Below are 14,966 nucleotides of genomic sequence, written 5' to 3'. Positions count from 1 at the left end.
GAAACGCATGACTGCTTCACGGCAGAATTACGCAGGGTGGTGGTACCTACCCGTGCGGACTCACAAGAGGTCCTACCACCAGTAAAAGTATTTACCATAAAATCGACATGGAAATTATTTTTGTTAACAATTAATCCTTGATACCGCTTGAAATACAAATTGCAATGCAGTTATTAGTCAGAATAATAAATACATACATCTATTACTTTATCTAATAATTAGGTACATTTTAATTTATTTGCTGTTGTAAAATTAATTAATATGTTTCAGTTTTTTGTCATACGATTTAAGTATACATGATATAAATGCTTTAAGCCTTTTTTAATGAATTCACTTATTAAAATAGTAATCCTTGTATTTTAAATATAGACCTTATTGAATAGTATACAGAGCAGCAATCAATAATACAGAGAATCTAAAATGCACCTAAGTTCCGGGCAGGGATCAGAGCGTTTTGAACTGTGACTTGACTTCAGTTTATGATTGCAGTAACCGCAGTACTTGCCCAGATGGCTTACTGACCATTTCGATTTTATCGGTCTCAATAAATTCCGAACTGAAACTCAAATTGAATTTCTATGTACACAGCGTTCATTTTGCTAAATAGGTGGTGAATACTGCGGAAAAGAAATTTCGATCTTTTTCTGATTCTAAACCACAAAATATAATTGACTGACTCAGTGGTGGAGAAGTTAGCGCCCCTCACAATTCCGCCGGGGGCTATGGGTGCGATTTCCATAAGGGGCAAAACATTTGGGTGATGAACAGTTTTGTTTCCTTTTTGTCTGGGTGTTTATTATCTACATAATTATGTATAAATTTAAACGTATATAAGTATGTATGTCAGTCTCTTTTACTTATAACACACGGAATTCCAATTTAGGGGTGGATGACCGTGCGTGATTCGTTTCCAATTATAAAAGTTATTAAAAAAAACTGATTCTTTTCATGCGTTTACACACGTATATTATTAATTACACATTACATCCCAACATTACAGAAGTACATTATATACTATATAAGGATATACTATATACCTACCATACGTATGTATATCCACAGTCATATTTTTTTCTCGTAGCAAACGGTTAGTCTCAAAAGCATTTTCAGTTATACGGGTAAATTCCGCTGTGATCAATTCAAAAAGTTACCAATTGTCCGAATGTAGCAAGCATCGAATTATAAAGTTTTCCGCCTGCAAAGGCGAGCTCCGACGGCGGATAAAACTTGCACAGCATTCCTCTGCCGGAAGTTGGCGCCTGTTTAGCATATAGAATGGCCGTAGGACGTAGCCATATTTTTCTGCGGGTAACAAACATTAAAATGCAAATACACACCGCACTCAACAAACACTTTAAGTGCACTTAGATCGCAATAAAAAGGTATAACTACCGTATACAACTTAGGTTCATTTACGTAATTTTTCATCTAGCCTTATTCGGTTTTGCCCCTCTACCACTAGAACTAGATGGTTCCTCTTTTTCTAGAAGCTCTTCGTCGATGAGAAGATCGAAATTTCCCAATGCTTCGGCGCTAGGTAATTTATTCCAGCGCACATCCGGCACACCGTCCGGTGGAAACACCACACTCAATATGTTATCAATCAATTTGTATTTCAAAATTCTGTCGTTCACCGTTGTCGAAGTTAATGATGGAGAAGCATTCACTTCGACAAGCCAAGGCTTTAGTTGATTGTCGATAATAATGTCATAACCGTAACATTCAAAACAATGTCGATCATTTGCCATTACCGATGATACGCCTTTTAGGGAATGCACGATTAGCCACTGAATGGCGGAGAATAATTTATCGGTAACAGCTCTTCCTTTAGTGCCTTCTAAATACAGTCTTAGGTTCTGAACTGTCATTTTACCCCCGTGTATATTATTATAATCACCTCCATGTTTCTGGACACTGACGTTTGTAAGGTGCACGTACATGTTGTCCAACTCTGTTACGCTTGTGTCGTATTTGACAGTGCAAAACCTACAGAAGCCGAGTTGGAATAGATAAGCCTTCAGAGGTCGAAAAGAAGTGACCAACACGTAAAGACGGAGATCAAACTTTTTCCCTCCTATTAGTAGAGGATTGTCGATGTACCGAGAAATAACGTAACTTTCTTTACTCAGTTGCGGGTGAAAAGGAGTTTTCGCCTCACGAGACCATTTTTTCAATTTCGAAAGTTTATTTATGAGAAATATTCCTGTTCCCTGTGACTTCCCGCAGGGCTTCATAATCCAGGTGCTTTGCGGTGATTTGCGGTACTCTTCGACGAACATATTGTAATCCGCTGGCAGAACAAAAGTCACTGGTATAAAGTCTAAATGCACATAACGCGTGACAACTTGACCTCCATGTAGAACTACTTCTGCTTTTTCGGCTAAAGGATTGCCTTCTCGCTCGAGTTCTTTCCTATATCTCTTTATGTTCTTCACAAGCAGATCTTTTCTGGACAATTCGTAATGATTGGGAAAGTGATTAATCATTTGGTTGTCATTCATGCGGTATCCGCTTTCTACGCTGAATAGATTTCTGCAAGTCTGCGTAGATGCCCAATAAAAGTTCCATTCGTCGTCTGGTCCGACTTGGTTCCACCCTCGTCGCTCGAAGTTACTCATCAGAACGGACTTTTCCAAATCCGTACAAAAACTGACCCGGCATCTTTCTATAGCGGGCATATTAACTCTTCCATATAAATTATTGGCCACTTTCTTCGCTTCTTGATTCATTGTTGACACTTCGTTTCGCCTGCGTACGCAATATTTGCTCAGTTGTGCTGTATTGACCAAATATTTACGGCACAGGTGCGTAGTTACGTTGTCATCGTTTTCTGCAAATATCGTCCGCTATTGGCCGATATCCAATCTCGTACGTTTCGCTATGACTACGTGTAAACACTGCCGGCAGGTACCTATTGATTTTAAACGAGTTTTTTGTAACAGCACACGGTTTACGAGAACGCTTTGGTGTTGTATATCAAAGGAAATTTTTAAAGCAATCTATTCGTAGTAAATGAACGTATTTTCTTCGATGATGCTTATGCATCTGTAGAGATTCAAAAGATAATTAAAAAGAAAAGTAGCTACGTAACTTATTATTTAGGTGTATGCGTGTACATATTGTTTAAAATTGTTATAATTTCTAAGAAGAAGCCCGTGTCTTACGTGAAACAAATCTAATTATGAGTGTTAATAAATTAAATTTCATTCCAAGTATATTGAATCATGTAAGACAAGGGTTTATTTAAACTTCAGTAATTAAATCCCAAATTAAATATGTCTTCTTGTTTTAAATCGAAAACTTATTATCATAGTCGTAAAAAGTAGGAAAGTGAAAATGAATTAATAAAATTGGAGAAAAATAACAAATGCTGATCTGGTCCTCAACTAAGATTATAGCAACAACTAATGATACATTTCAGATCTCACTAATATCTTATTCTGCTTGACATTTCAAAGTGCAGATCTTTCAGAAACAGTTACCTATAAGTGCATATACAATACATGAGTTTTTTTTTTTTAATGATTGAAAGATTACTGGTGGCCCGGAGGCCTTTTCAGTTTCACCAGGACAGGTGGGCGAGCAAAGGCTCAGCCAGGAGGGGTGGGATTTGCTAACAGCTACCCGAGCGCCTCCGAAGGAGACCTAACAGCTCCAGGTTGCACGGCGAACTCTTTGTCGAGTTCGACGAGTACGGTTACCGAGGTCCCTAAGCCTGCTCCTAGTGTTAGAGCTGAAGGCGTTTAATGCAAAAGTTATTGGATCTGATGGATCCTTAAGGACGTGTCTAGGGCGTCGATGGTGACTGGCTCCTGCGTGATCAGGATTCGGGGAGTAGTCAGCGGCGGCAACGATAAGGCGATTATCATGACGCATAGCCTTATCGAAGTACCGTTCCGACGCTGACTTCATGTATTTCTGGATAGATTCGAGGCCCAGGTCGTCGTGTAGGTCAACGTTCCTCACGAACCACGGAGCTCCGACGGCTAACCTGCAAAAGCGGGATTGTAGAGATTGGAGGGTGTCTATGTGTGTGCGGGCCGCGTGAGCGAACACCACACTCGCGTAAGTCATGACGGGCCTTATGCAAGTTTTGTAAAGTGTCACCTTGTTCCGAAGGGACATTTTACTCCGCTTATAGATCATGGGGCAGAGTCTACCGAGAATAAACGCGGCACGGTCAAGGACTCATTTTATATGTGGGCGGAATGTCATCGATGCATCCAGGGTAACGTCCAGGTACTTGACCTTCCTGGCCCAGGGTATGAGTTGTCTAAAGAGAGTAATCGGGGGTGTGAGATTCCTCCTCCTAATCCGGGAGGAAATCCGTGTGGAGCTTCCCCTCTGAAATAGCACCGCAGTACTTTTCGCTGGGTTGATGTCTATGCGCCATTTTCGGAACCACTGTCCTAGGGCTAGGGCTGCGCTCTGAAGCTTCTTCGCGATTAGGGACTTATTTCTACTAGAATAGTAAACAGTCGTGTCGTCGGCGAATAAAGCTAAATGGGTCGGCGGCGTTCGGGGAATATCGTTGACGAATAAGCTAAATAAGAGGGGTGAGAGGACAGAGCCTTGCGGGACTCCAGCTGTGAAAGGTCGCGGGGAGGAGTGGGTTCCCTCAACTCGATATCGAAAAGAACGGTTCGTCAAGAAGTCCCGTATGATGAGCACGAGACTATCCGGCACGCCCATGTTGAATAGTTTGAAAATCAAACCGTTGTGCCAGACTTTGTCGAACGCTTTTGCGACGTCGAAGAAGAGAGCTCCCGTGTATAACGGTTTTGGTCGATTAAGCCCCACAAGAATTTGCTCCGTGAGGCGGTGCACCTGTTGAACGCATGAGTGATTTGTACGGAATCCGAATTGTTCATCGATGAGAATGCCCTTGGATGAGACGAAGTCTCTGAGGCTTTTGTAGAGCAGACGCTCATACAGTTTGCCTAGAGACATGAGGAGGCTAATCGGGCTGTAGGCATACATGAGTGTTCCCCATCCATCTGTATGCAAATATGGGGATCGACGAGGACGACAACGAGGAGGACATGAAGACGAGGTCTTTTTTTTTTTGGTCAGGAGGAAATCGTCGGACTTCCGCCCTCCACTGGGGATGGAGGGCGGGGCATGTCAGAGTCAAATTGACTAAAACCTCCTGTCGCTCAACAAGCCGCGTCCCAACCTCGCATGAGACAGAACCCATGAAAAGGCAAAGGGGGGAAAGTGAAGCGTTTAGTGCGGAGCACATCTCACCCATCACCCTCCCCCTCGGGACGCCGGACCGACGGTCGTCGGTGCCACGACCAGGCAGGTCGGCAGGCTATCCGAAGCCCGCCTAGATGGCGGTTAGAGTGAGCTATCCCACGGAATACCCCACTCGACCAGAACCAGCGTGGGTCGAGGATAGCCGGCCTTCCATCACCTGGATGCTCTTGCGTAAAACGCGTGCAGAGCAGCTTGCACGTCATCTTCTTAGGCCCCCCTCGCCGGTCCCCAGACCGACATGTGAGGGGTACCCGAAACACTTAGAGGGCCAGGGCTTGGGCGAGATCCGCCTCCCTGGCCGAAGACGAGGTCTAGGATGTTCTATACGTGTCTTTTGACTTAAAAAACAGTTATGATCTTTTAAAAAATTGTAAACCAGAAACGATTTACTTTTTAAGCGAATATTGGATTAATAGGATTGTTATTGAAACTTCGCCTTGTACTATTATTTGGTTTATTTGAAATGCAGCAATTGTCTTGTCCTATAAGATAAGACGCTCGGTGCATTCGTATGGAACAATGCAACTGTATCGGCGTTCGAATCCCGCAGGCAGGTACCAAGTTTTCGAATGAAATATGTACTTCACGATTAGAAGTCAATCGTGAACAATTGTTAATTATGTACGATGAAGGAATAGCATCGTGTAATAAAGATTGAACCCGTAAAATTATTAATTTTCGTTTTTTTTATTGCTTAGATGGGTGGACGAGCTCACAGCCCACCTGGTGTTAAGTGGTTACTGGTGCCCATAGGTATCTACAACGTAAATGCGCCACCCATCTAGAGGTATAAATTCTAATGTCTCAGTAGAGCTACAACGGCTGCCCCACCCTTCAAACCGAAACGCATTACTGCTTCACGGCAGAAATAGGCGGGGTGGTGGTACCTACCCGCGCGGACTCACAAAATGTCCTACCGCCAGTAATTACGCAAATTATAAATTTGCAGGTTTGATTTTATTACACGATGTTATAGCTTCACCATGGAAGTCAATCGTGAACATTTGTTAAGTACGTATTTCATAAGAAAAACTGGTACCCGCCTGCGGGATTCGAACACCGTTGCATCGCTCAACACGAATGCACCTGACGTCTTATCCTTTAGGCCACGATGACTAATTATTGATAGGAGCATCTAGTGAGCCCATACAGGTAGGTACGATGACTACTACGCCTACTCTAGCCACGAAGCAGTATTGCGTTACGGTTTGAAAGGTTATGCACCTGGTTTAATGTAGAACGGAGACTTAAAACACGTGTCCAAAGGGCAGCATTTACATTGTAGATGTCTATGGGATCCAGTAACGACTTAACACCAGATGAACTGGTTTACCTGTCTAAGCAATAAAAAAACTATATTAATCAAATTTCAGAAAAGCCATGACACATTATTGTAATTCAGGTAAACTGTAACAAAATCATAAACTACTTAACGGTAATAGTAACAAGGCTTCTAAAAATAATATATTCAACGCGAATAATTATTAAACGTTACCAAACTATTCAAAATTTAAAACACATAACGAAATAGAGTAAAATAAAATCCAACTATAAAACTGAACCAAAAATTTATCGTATGCTTTTAACAGACACGAAGAATCGTAAACTTTCATTAGTTTGATATTAATACGAATCCTAGCCCCTTTGCATCGTTAAATGCGGGTAGATTACTTCATAACAGCGTGCACAGACTATTAAACGTAGTTTTCTGACCGACCGGTAAAAGGTTTTCCTAATAAAAGCCATACAAATAATACGAGACCCAGGAGTCAGGTAAATATTGTTACAAGCGGTTGAACAGCGGAATATCGTTAAGGTAAGGAGAGTACAGTTTTTGATTAGACAATCGAAAATTGGCATTTCTAATTTTGTTTCCGATTACTGCGACTATGTTTTTTTTTTGAATGCCATTTTGCGTTAAATGGATCCCAGATGAATGTCGGTGTCGATCGAAGGAAATAAAGACTCAGCTGCTTAAAATATTAATAAAAAATATAAAATAATTGAAACTTCCTGCTGACGATATTCGAGCGGTAATGTTTTGTAGCTGAGCATATGGCTCTCCTATTATTTTAGTGGCGTTCATAGTAGTTTAAATATATAATTTTAAGCAATTGCATAGCTTTTATCGCGGGCCTTGAGCGCGGCGACCGAAATCATGAAATTCCGTAACGAAAAAAACCTTACACCCCTCACTCCGCCTACCATGTAGCTCGCGTTCAACACATTCACACGTTGCGCTTGTGTACTGTTTGTGAATAAGCGCGTGGTGTGACGTCATACTGCATGCGCATCATGAAAAGTCTGCCCATCTCTCTCTCTCTAGCTAATGAGTGTGAAGGGGACAGTTAAGGTTTCGCTTTTATTAATGTTTAATATAGCGTGGTCTTGTTTTATTATTGTTTTAATGTGAAATTATCATTGTCTAATTATATATCTAATTATATCCCCCTTCCTCCTTTGGATGTCGTATGTTACGGACGTGTCACAATTTTATTTAAATGTTAATTTATATTCTTACTCCGTAAAATAAAGTGCATAAAATCATAAAGTACCAGGCGACCAAAACTACAAGGAAGTGGTGTCAACAAATAATATGAGTGAGTGAGAACACAAATTCAGACAAATATACGTTTCCTTGCATCGACCCGGGTGCACTGCTCACAGCCCCGCCCACCTGCTTCTGCGACACACGGGCTTACCGGACGTACAGTGTCCAATTACATTGTACCACCTAACATGGCAGCGCAAAAAAATCTATCACCGACTTCTATAAGCTTACACACTACCACGTCTGAACCCTTTCTCCATATACAGTCAAAAGAACAAGACCTAGGGACAGAAAAATTTGTTAACTTCAGTCGGCGCACACGACGTGGACTCGATGATGATCATTTCGAGGATCACGTGACCGAATATCCTAAATTTCTAACCGAACTGACAAAATTATTCTCCGCTTTTGAATGTAAACAAGACCGGAAATTCGATTCCTTAAAAATTAAAATGGATGATATATTAGAACAAAACAACCAGATTCAACAGTCTATTGCATTTTTCTCCAACAAGTACGACGAACTATTAGTCCGTATGTCAGCGGCGGAAAGCGAAAACAACGAACTCAAAAAACAGATTGGCACACTGCATACGAAGATTGATTTGCTAGAAAGGAATTCCCGATCTGCTATGATTGAGATAAACAATCTACCAATCTCGAAACCTGAAGATAAGAACACCTTAAGCGAAAAATTATCTAAAATTGGCACAACTATTAATTATGATATTCCAACTACCCACATTAAAAATATATACAGAGTTAAACCAAAACATCAATCTTCATCTACTGGTACCGTCATCGTTGAGTTTGATACAGCTACTACTAAAGATAATATCCTGAAAGCTTCAAGATTATATAATAAGCAAAATGGAAAGTCTAAGCTCTCGACCGCTTCTATCCAGCTGCCTGGCCCACCAACGCCTATCTATATAACTGAATTTCTGACCTCTCAAGCCAAGCATCTATATTTCCTGGGGCGCAAACTTCAGAAAGAGGGAAAATGTGACAGCTGCTGGCCAAGCCACGGGAAGATTTTAATCAAGAAAACTGCTAGTTCTGTTCCGTATTGTGTAAACTCCGAAAAAGATATTCAAAATCTAATGTCTACTGCTAAATGACTAAACAGTTATGTTCAACCACTGGTTTGTCTACTTTTCCATTATTTATGTTCAAACAATTTTGTAACTTTCTTTTTTATACATAAGATATATCAGATACCCACAGACTATTACACACACATACACACACCTACACTTAATTTCACACACAAAATGATTACACATACGTCTGCATCTACAATAACATGCTATTACTTAAAACATTTATACAGCACATGCTCCCCATTCATAATATTAACATTAACATTTAAAATTAACTATCTGTACACCTATTTTTATCTGTCATATAGTTTAAGCGACTCATATATTATTACTTTATATATACCCTGGGAAAAACAAACATTATCACAATTTAACAAGGCAACAAATTATATTTTCCTCCTAATTAAACTTATAAACTTAATCTTATACTCATACAATATACAAAATTCGATACCCTTAACCATTTACACACTGATTTAGATCGAGTATCGGTGGCCGACGTAGTGACTTGTTCGATAGAAGACTGTCACCATGTTGCCAGTCTACACCAGGGTGCTCTAAAGCTCCTTAACCAAAACATTAGAAGTATAAATAGAAATTTTGATGGATTAACTACCCTTCTTGAACGTAGTGGAACGACATGGGACTTCATTATACTCACTGAATGTTGGCTACTTCACTCTCCCCCTATACCAGTTATGCAAGGTTATAATTTGGCTGCTACTAGCCGTCACCGCACTCAAAATGAGGGAGTTATAGTCTATAGCCGCACCCAGCTTCAAATATATTTTAAAGAGCCGGAAATTCATGACGCTAACTGCCTCGCACTAACGATAAACAAGGATACCGTAGTTATTGCTATATACCGCCCACCGGCTCAACAAAATTTTACATTGTTTCTAGAATCCCTTAATGAACTTTTAAAGTCTTATTCTTCTTATAAAAATATTGTCTTGGCTGGCGATATAAACATTGATATTTCCGAGAAAAATATCGATTCGCGTTCTCACGACTATCTCACGTTGCTAACTTATCACGGAATGTTACCTGCACACGAACTCCCGACCAGATTAAATCGATCATGCCTTGACCATATTATTTTAAAATCAAAAAATCATGCTTGTTGTTTGGTTGCTGATACTTCGCTGACCGACCACGACACGACACTTCTATTTCTTCATACCTCAAGCCAGTATAATAATTTAACTCAAAATAATAAAACAAGAAAATTTATTGACTATGACAAAATTAATGAAGAATTACTTCAAATTGATTTTTCCCTTTTATACAACTCCACTGACGCTAACGTAGCTACCAATTATTTTATTAACACTCTTAATACCATCATTCTTGAAAACACGAGTCTAAAAGTTGTACCACATCGCAAAAGGCTCAGAAAATTGTGGATGACTCCGGGGCTTCTGAGATGCCTCCGAAACCGGGACAACTTACACAAAAAAGTGAAAAAATATCCTAACAATGAAGTTCTTCAATTAACTTTTAAAAGATATAGGAACTACTGTACATCTCTTTTAAAAAGCGCTAAGAGCAATTATGATAGGGCCCAAATAAAAAATGCTCAAAACAATAATAAGAAGCTTTGGGAAACGATTAAAACTATAACACATACCAAAAAACAAAATACCCATGCGAACGACCTTATCACACACGCAGGACCCGCAAACTCTATTAATACGGTCAACCATTACTTTGCCAATGTCGGTAGTTCTCTAGCTCTAAATATTCATGCAAAAAAAACACACTCAAAAGTACCTATATTGTTTTCTCATTTAAGAACTTTTGCTATGCTGGAAACTGACCAATCCGAGATAGAAACCCTAATAAATAGTCTCAGAACAGACTGTGCCACTGGATCGGATAATATCTCTGGGATAATTCTAAAAAAATTTAAACACATCCTTCTAGCTCCAGTTACGTTTTTATGTAATCTGGCTATTTCTACTGGAGTCTTTCCCGACGTCTTTAAGCTTGCAGTAGTTCATCCGATCTATAAGGGTACGGGGGACCGACGTCTGCCGAACAATTACAGACCTATTTCTATTCTGCCAACCCTCTCAAAAATTCTGGAAAAAATTATGAACCATAGACTCATAAAATTCTTAGACAAATACAACCTTCTCTCCCCCTCTCAATATGGTTTCCGCTCTGGTATATCGACTAGCGATGCAGTTTTAAACTTAACTAATGAAATTGTCACAAAACTAGATAAAAAGAACAAAGTAATTGGTATATTCTTGGACTTAGCTAAAGCCTTCGACACGATTTCTATCCCAACTCTCATAACTAAGCTTGAAGCCGTTGGGTTGAGAGGCAATCAGCTTTCTCTTTTCAGGAGCTACCTTACGGGCAGACGTCAATGTGTCAAAATCAGTGACCTTATCAGTGACGAACTCCCTATAGCATATGGAGTGCCACAGGGCAGTATTCTCGGCCCTACCCTATTTTTAATATATATAAATGACCTATGTCAACTAAATATCACAAACGGGTCTATTTACACCTTTTTTTTTTTTTTTTTTTTTTTTTTTTTTTTTTTTTTTTTTTTTTTTTTTTTTTTTTTTTTTTTTTTTTTTTTTTTTTTTTTTTTTTTTAACGCTGGGGAATCCATTTACGGATACCCGGTCGAGGGGGGTAACGAACCGGGTTATGTCGGACTCCGGCGCCTCCTGAGAGGAAGAAGGGGAGAAGAGAAGGGCCGAGGTCCTTCACCTCCCCCAATTTCTCACAGGAGACTACGCCTTGAAAAAGGCGCGCGAAGCACTTGCCCCGCAGAACGACTACCGACTAAACCCCATCGAGCTCCACCACACCGACTACACGAAACTTACGGTACCGCGATGCGCGCCGAAAGTCTCGCCTTAGGCGGTACCCGTACCAATGTTAAGACGGGATTTCATCCCCGGGAAAATCCCGTAGAACCTCGTCTCGGGCGACACACCGTGAGCGGCGCACAGGAGCCACCTTGCACCGCTTCACCACCGGACCAACAGTCGAGTGCCGGGAGCCCCCGCACCCGGCACTCGATAGTCCCTACGAGGGCTGAGCGGCGGCCTCTCGCACGCGCCGTCCACCCCGCCTTCTGCGCTGAGGAGCCGAAGAGGGATCCCATTCCCTTTCGCGCTCCTCAGCCTCACGAAGCGCCATGACCAAGTCACAGAACCCAGCCATGGCCTCCCACGAACTCCGGTCCTCTACCATACGGGCGACGATAGCCCTCAAAGAGAGGTCCTGCCCCAACACCGCGACGAGGTTTCGCCGCGGGTGCTCCCACCGTGGGCACGCTTCTAGCGCGTGCTGAGCGTCATCGTTCGGGTGCCCGCACTGGTGGCAGCCCGGATGTGGCTCCCTTCCGCAGACTCTCCACAGATACCTCCCGAAGCATCCATGCCCCGAAAGGACCTGGGTGAGGCGAAAGGAGAGCTCACCATGTCGCCGGTCCGACCATGCCTCCAGCACAGGCACCAGTGCCTCGAGCGTGCGCTGACGAGTGGCCGAAGTTCGGCCGAGCTCCTCCAACAAGCGCTCTCTCCATTTGGCATACGCCAGACCACGCGCAGCATGCCTCCATCGATCGACAACCGACGGGCCGGGTGTCTGTTCCCGAGTCGAGGACTGTCTTCTCCGTCGGTATGTCGCGGCCAAGATTTCGGCCTCGAGGTCCCACGGTAAGGATCCGGCGAGGGCACAGGCCACATCCTGAGAGATGGTACGGTACCCCCTGATGACCCTCACCGCGAGCGCCCGCTGAGCTCTGAGCAGCAGAGCCGCGTTTCGCGCGGTAAGTGCGGGCGACCACACGGGAGCACCGTACAGGGCCATACTACGCACCACCCCCAGGTACAGTCGCCGGATACCGGCGCTGCATCCACCGGTGTTGGGAAGAAGACGGGTCAGCGCACCCGCCGTCCCCATCAGCCTTGGAACCAGCATTTTGAAATGGTGGTCGAATCTCCATTTGCTGTCCAACACAAGGCCCAAATACTTGAGCTTCGGCTGGACAGCAATGGTGACACCACCGACTACGAGATTCGCGCCTTGAGGCGGCCCCTCCCGAGCCGAGTGGAAGCACACTGCTTCGGATTTATGAAGGGCCACCTCGAGGCCGAGTCTCTTTATTCGACTCACCACAGTCGCTACACCTGCTACAGCCAGGATGGCTGCTGACCGGTAGTCGTCTCCGCGGGCCGTCACCAGCGTGTCGTCAGCGTAGCAAACCACTTCGACGCCACGCAGGTTAGCCCCACGGAGGACCCAGTCGAAGCCTATATCCCACAGGAGCGGACCCAGTACCGACCCCTGTGGAACCCCCCGCGACACTGTTTTCCGTCCCCACCCACTCCGCTCGGGGAAGACTACAGCCCGCCCTGAGAGATAATCTTCGATCAGATTGCGGAGACCGGTAGGCACGCGGTGAAATCGTAATGACTCCATGATCGTACTCCAGGGGATCGTGTTGAAGGCGTTGGCTATATCGATTGACACAGCCAATAGCACGCCCCCCCCAGAGCACGCCTGGTCGGTGAGGTCACGGACGCGCAAGACCGCGTCCACGGTCGACCGACCTCTCCGGAAGCCAAATTGGTTGGACGCTAGATTCGGCCCAATATTCTCCAGGTGCTGAACAAGACGCCCGGCAACGATACGCTCAAGGAGCTTACCGGCCTCGTCCAACACGACTATCGGGCGATACCCGGAGGGCTCATCTCTAGGGCGACCGTCCTTCGGGATGAGCACCAGCCGGCCCGTACGCCACGGCTCCGGGAACCTGCCCTCTCGGAGGCACTTGCTAAAAAGCCTTCGAAGTGCAGGTCCCAAACCATCTTCAGTTAGGGCGAGAGCCCATGCCTTGCTCGACAGACCGTCGGGGCCGGGCGCCGTGCGCTTCGAGCGCATCTTCGCCACCACCGCCTTGAATTCCGCCTGGGACACACCTTCCAGCTCTCCGCCGTCAGCGACCTGCACCGTTGCCATTACAGGAGGGACGAAAGCCGTTCCGGATGAGTCCGGAAATGGGTCTATTTACACCTATGCTGACGATACTGCTCTCGTATTTCATGGCAGTTCTTGGGAGGCAGCTTTTAGTTTTGCTCAATGTGGCCTGAACACCGTAACTGACTGGCTGTCTAAAAATCTACTGACACTGAACGTGGATAAAACTAAGTACGTCACTTTTTCCCTGTCTACGCGTGGTAAAATATCATCTTCGCCTTTTTCACTTATAGCCCACTCCTGTAACGCTCTTGGACAAACTGCCTGCCGTTGCCCCTCCCTTGCCAGGACAAATTGCATTAGGTATCTGGGTATACAGATCGATGACCTATTATCCTTTCATTCCCATATTGACGTTCTGTCGTCCAGATTACGCAAACTCACTTACATTTTTAAAAATCTGCGTCATGTTACCGACAGGAACGTACTTACACTCGTTTATTTAGCGCTCTGTCAATCAGTCACTCAGTACTGCATAGTGGCATGGGGCGGGTCTTCCAAAACACACTTTTTAAAACTTGAACGTGCCCAGAGATGTATTTTAAAAGTTGGATGGCGGCTCCCTTATAAGTTTCCTACAAATGATCTTTACAAAACCTGTAAAGTCCTTTCTGTCCGTAAATTATTTATTCTTAATCTTATTATGACTACACACTCGAAAACTCCATACGATCCGACATTGCTCGTAAGTCAGCGGCGCGGGCATGGTGTGCGTCCCACAACACTTTTTTCTACATCGTTAGCTCAACGCTTTTATGGCTTCCTAAGTAGCTTCATATACAATAAAATCAATAAGCTGATAAATATATACCCCATGACACAGACCCAATGCAAACATGCACTAACAAATTGGCTTCACGACCTAGACTACGAGCAAACAGAGAACTTACTCCAGACTGTGAAGTAATCTGCTTTTTGTTTTCGAGCCCAATTAAGCAAATAATTATTTATACCTATGTAATAGTAATAATAAACACGCATAGATGCAGATACTCACACATACACAATACAACATGCATGCGCGCACACGCTCATATATACAC

At 43.5% G+C, this 14,966-nt stretch overlaps 1 protein-coding gene across 1 annotated transcript; it reads right to left on the bottom strand.

Annotated features, from left to right (window-relative positions):
- Positions 1-943: 943 nt before the first annotated feature.
- Positions 944-2,874, bottom strand: LOC101741885 (polyglutamylase complex subunit TTLL1). The gene has a single exon (XM_012695753.4). The coding sequence runs from the start codon at positions 2,727-2,729 to the stop codon at positions 1,425-1,427; it is 1,305 nt and encodes a 434-aa protein (XP_012551207.1). The 5' UTR covers positions 2,730-2,874; the 3' UTR covers positions 944-1,424.
- Between the last annotated feature and the right edge of the window lie 12,092 nt (positions 2,875-14,966).

The sequence above is a fragment of the Bombyx mori genome, chromosome 17 (assembly GCF_030269925.1).
Source record: "Bombyx mori chromosome 17, ASM3026992v2".
In the NCBI taxonomy this organism is placed as follows: domain Eukaryota; kingdom Metazoa; phylum Arthropoda; class Insecta; order Lepidoptera; family Bombycidae; genus Bombyx; species Bombyx mori.
Note: the sequence above shows the minus strand (reverse complement) of the source record. Positions and strands in the feature narration are given on the sequence as shown.

What these genes read in the sequence shown, in the direction of transcription:
- LOC101741885 (XM_012695753.4), bottom strand. Translation starts at nt 2,729, where the DNA reads ATGAATCAAGAAGCGAAGAAAGTGGCCAATAATTTATATGGAAGAGTT.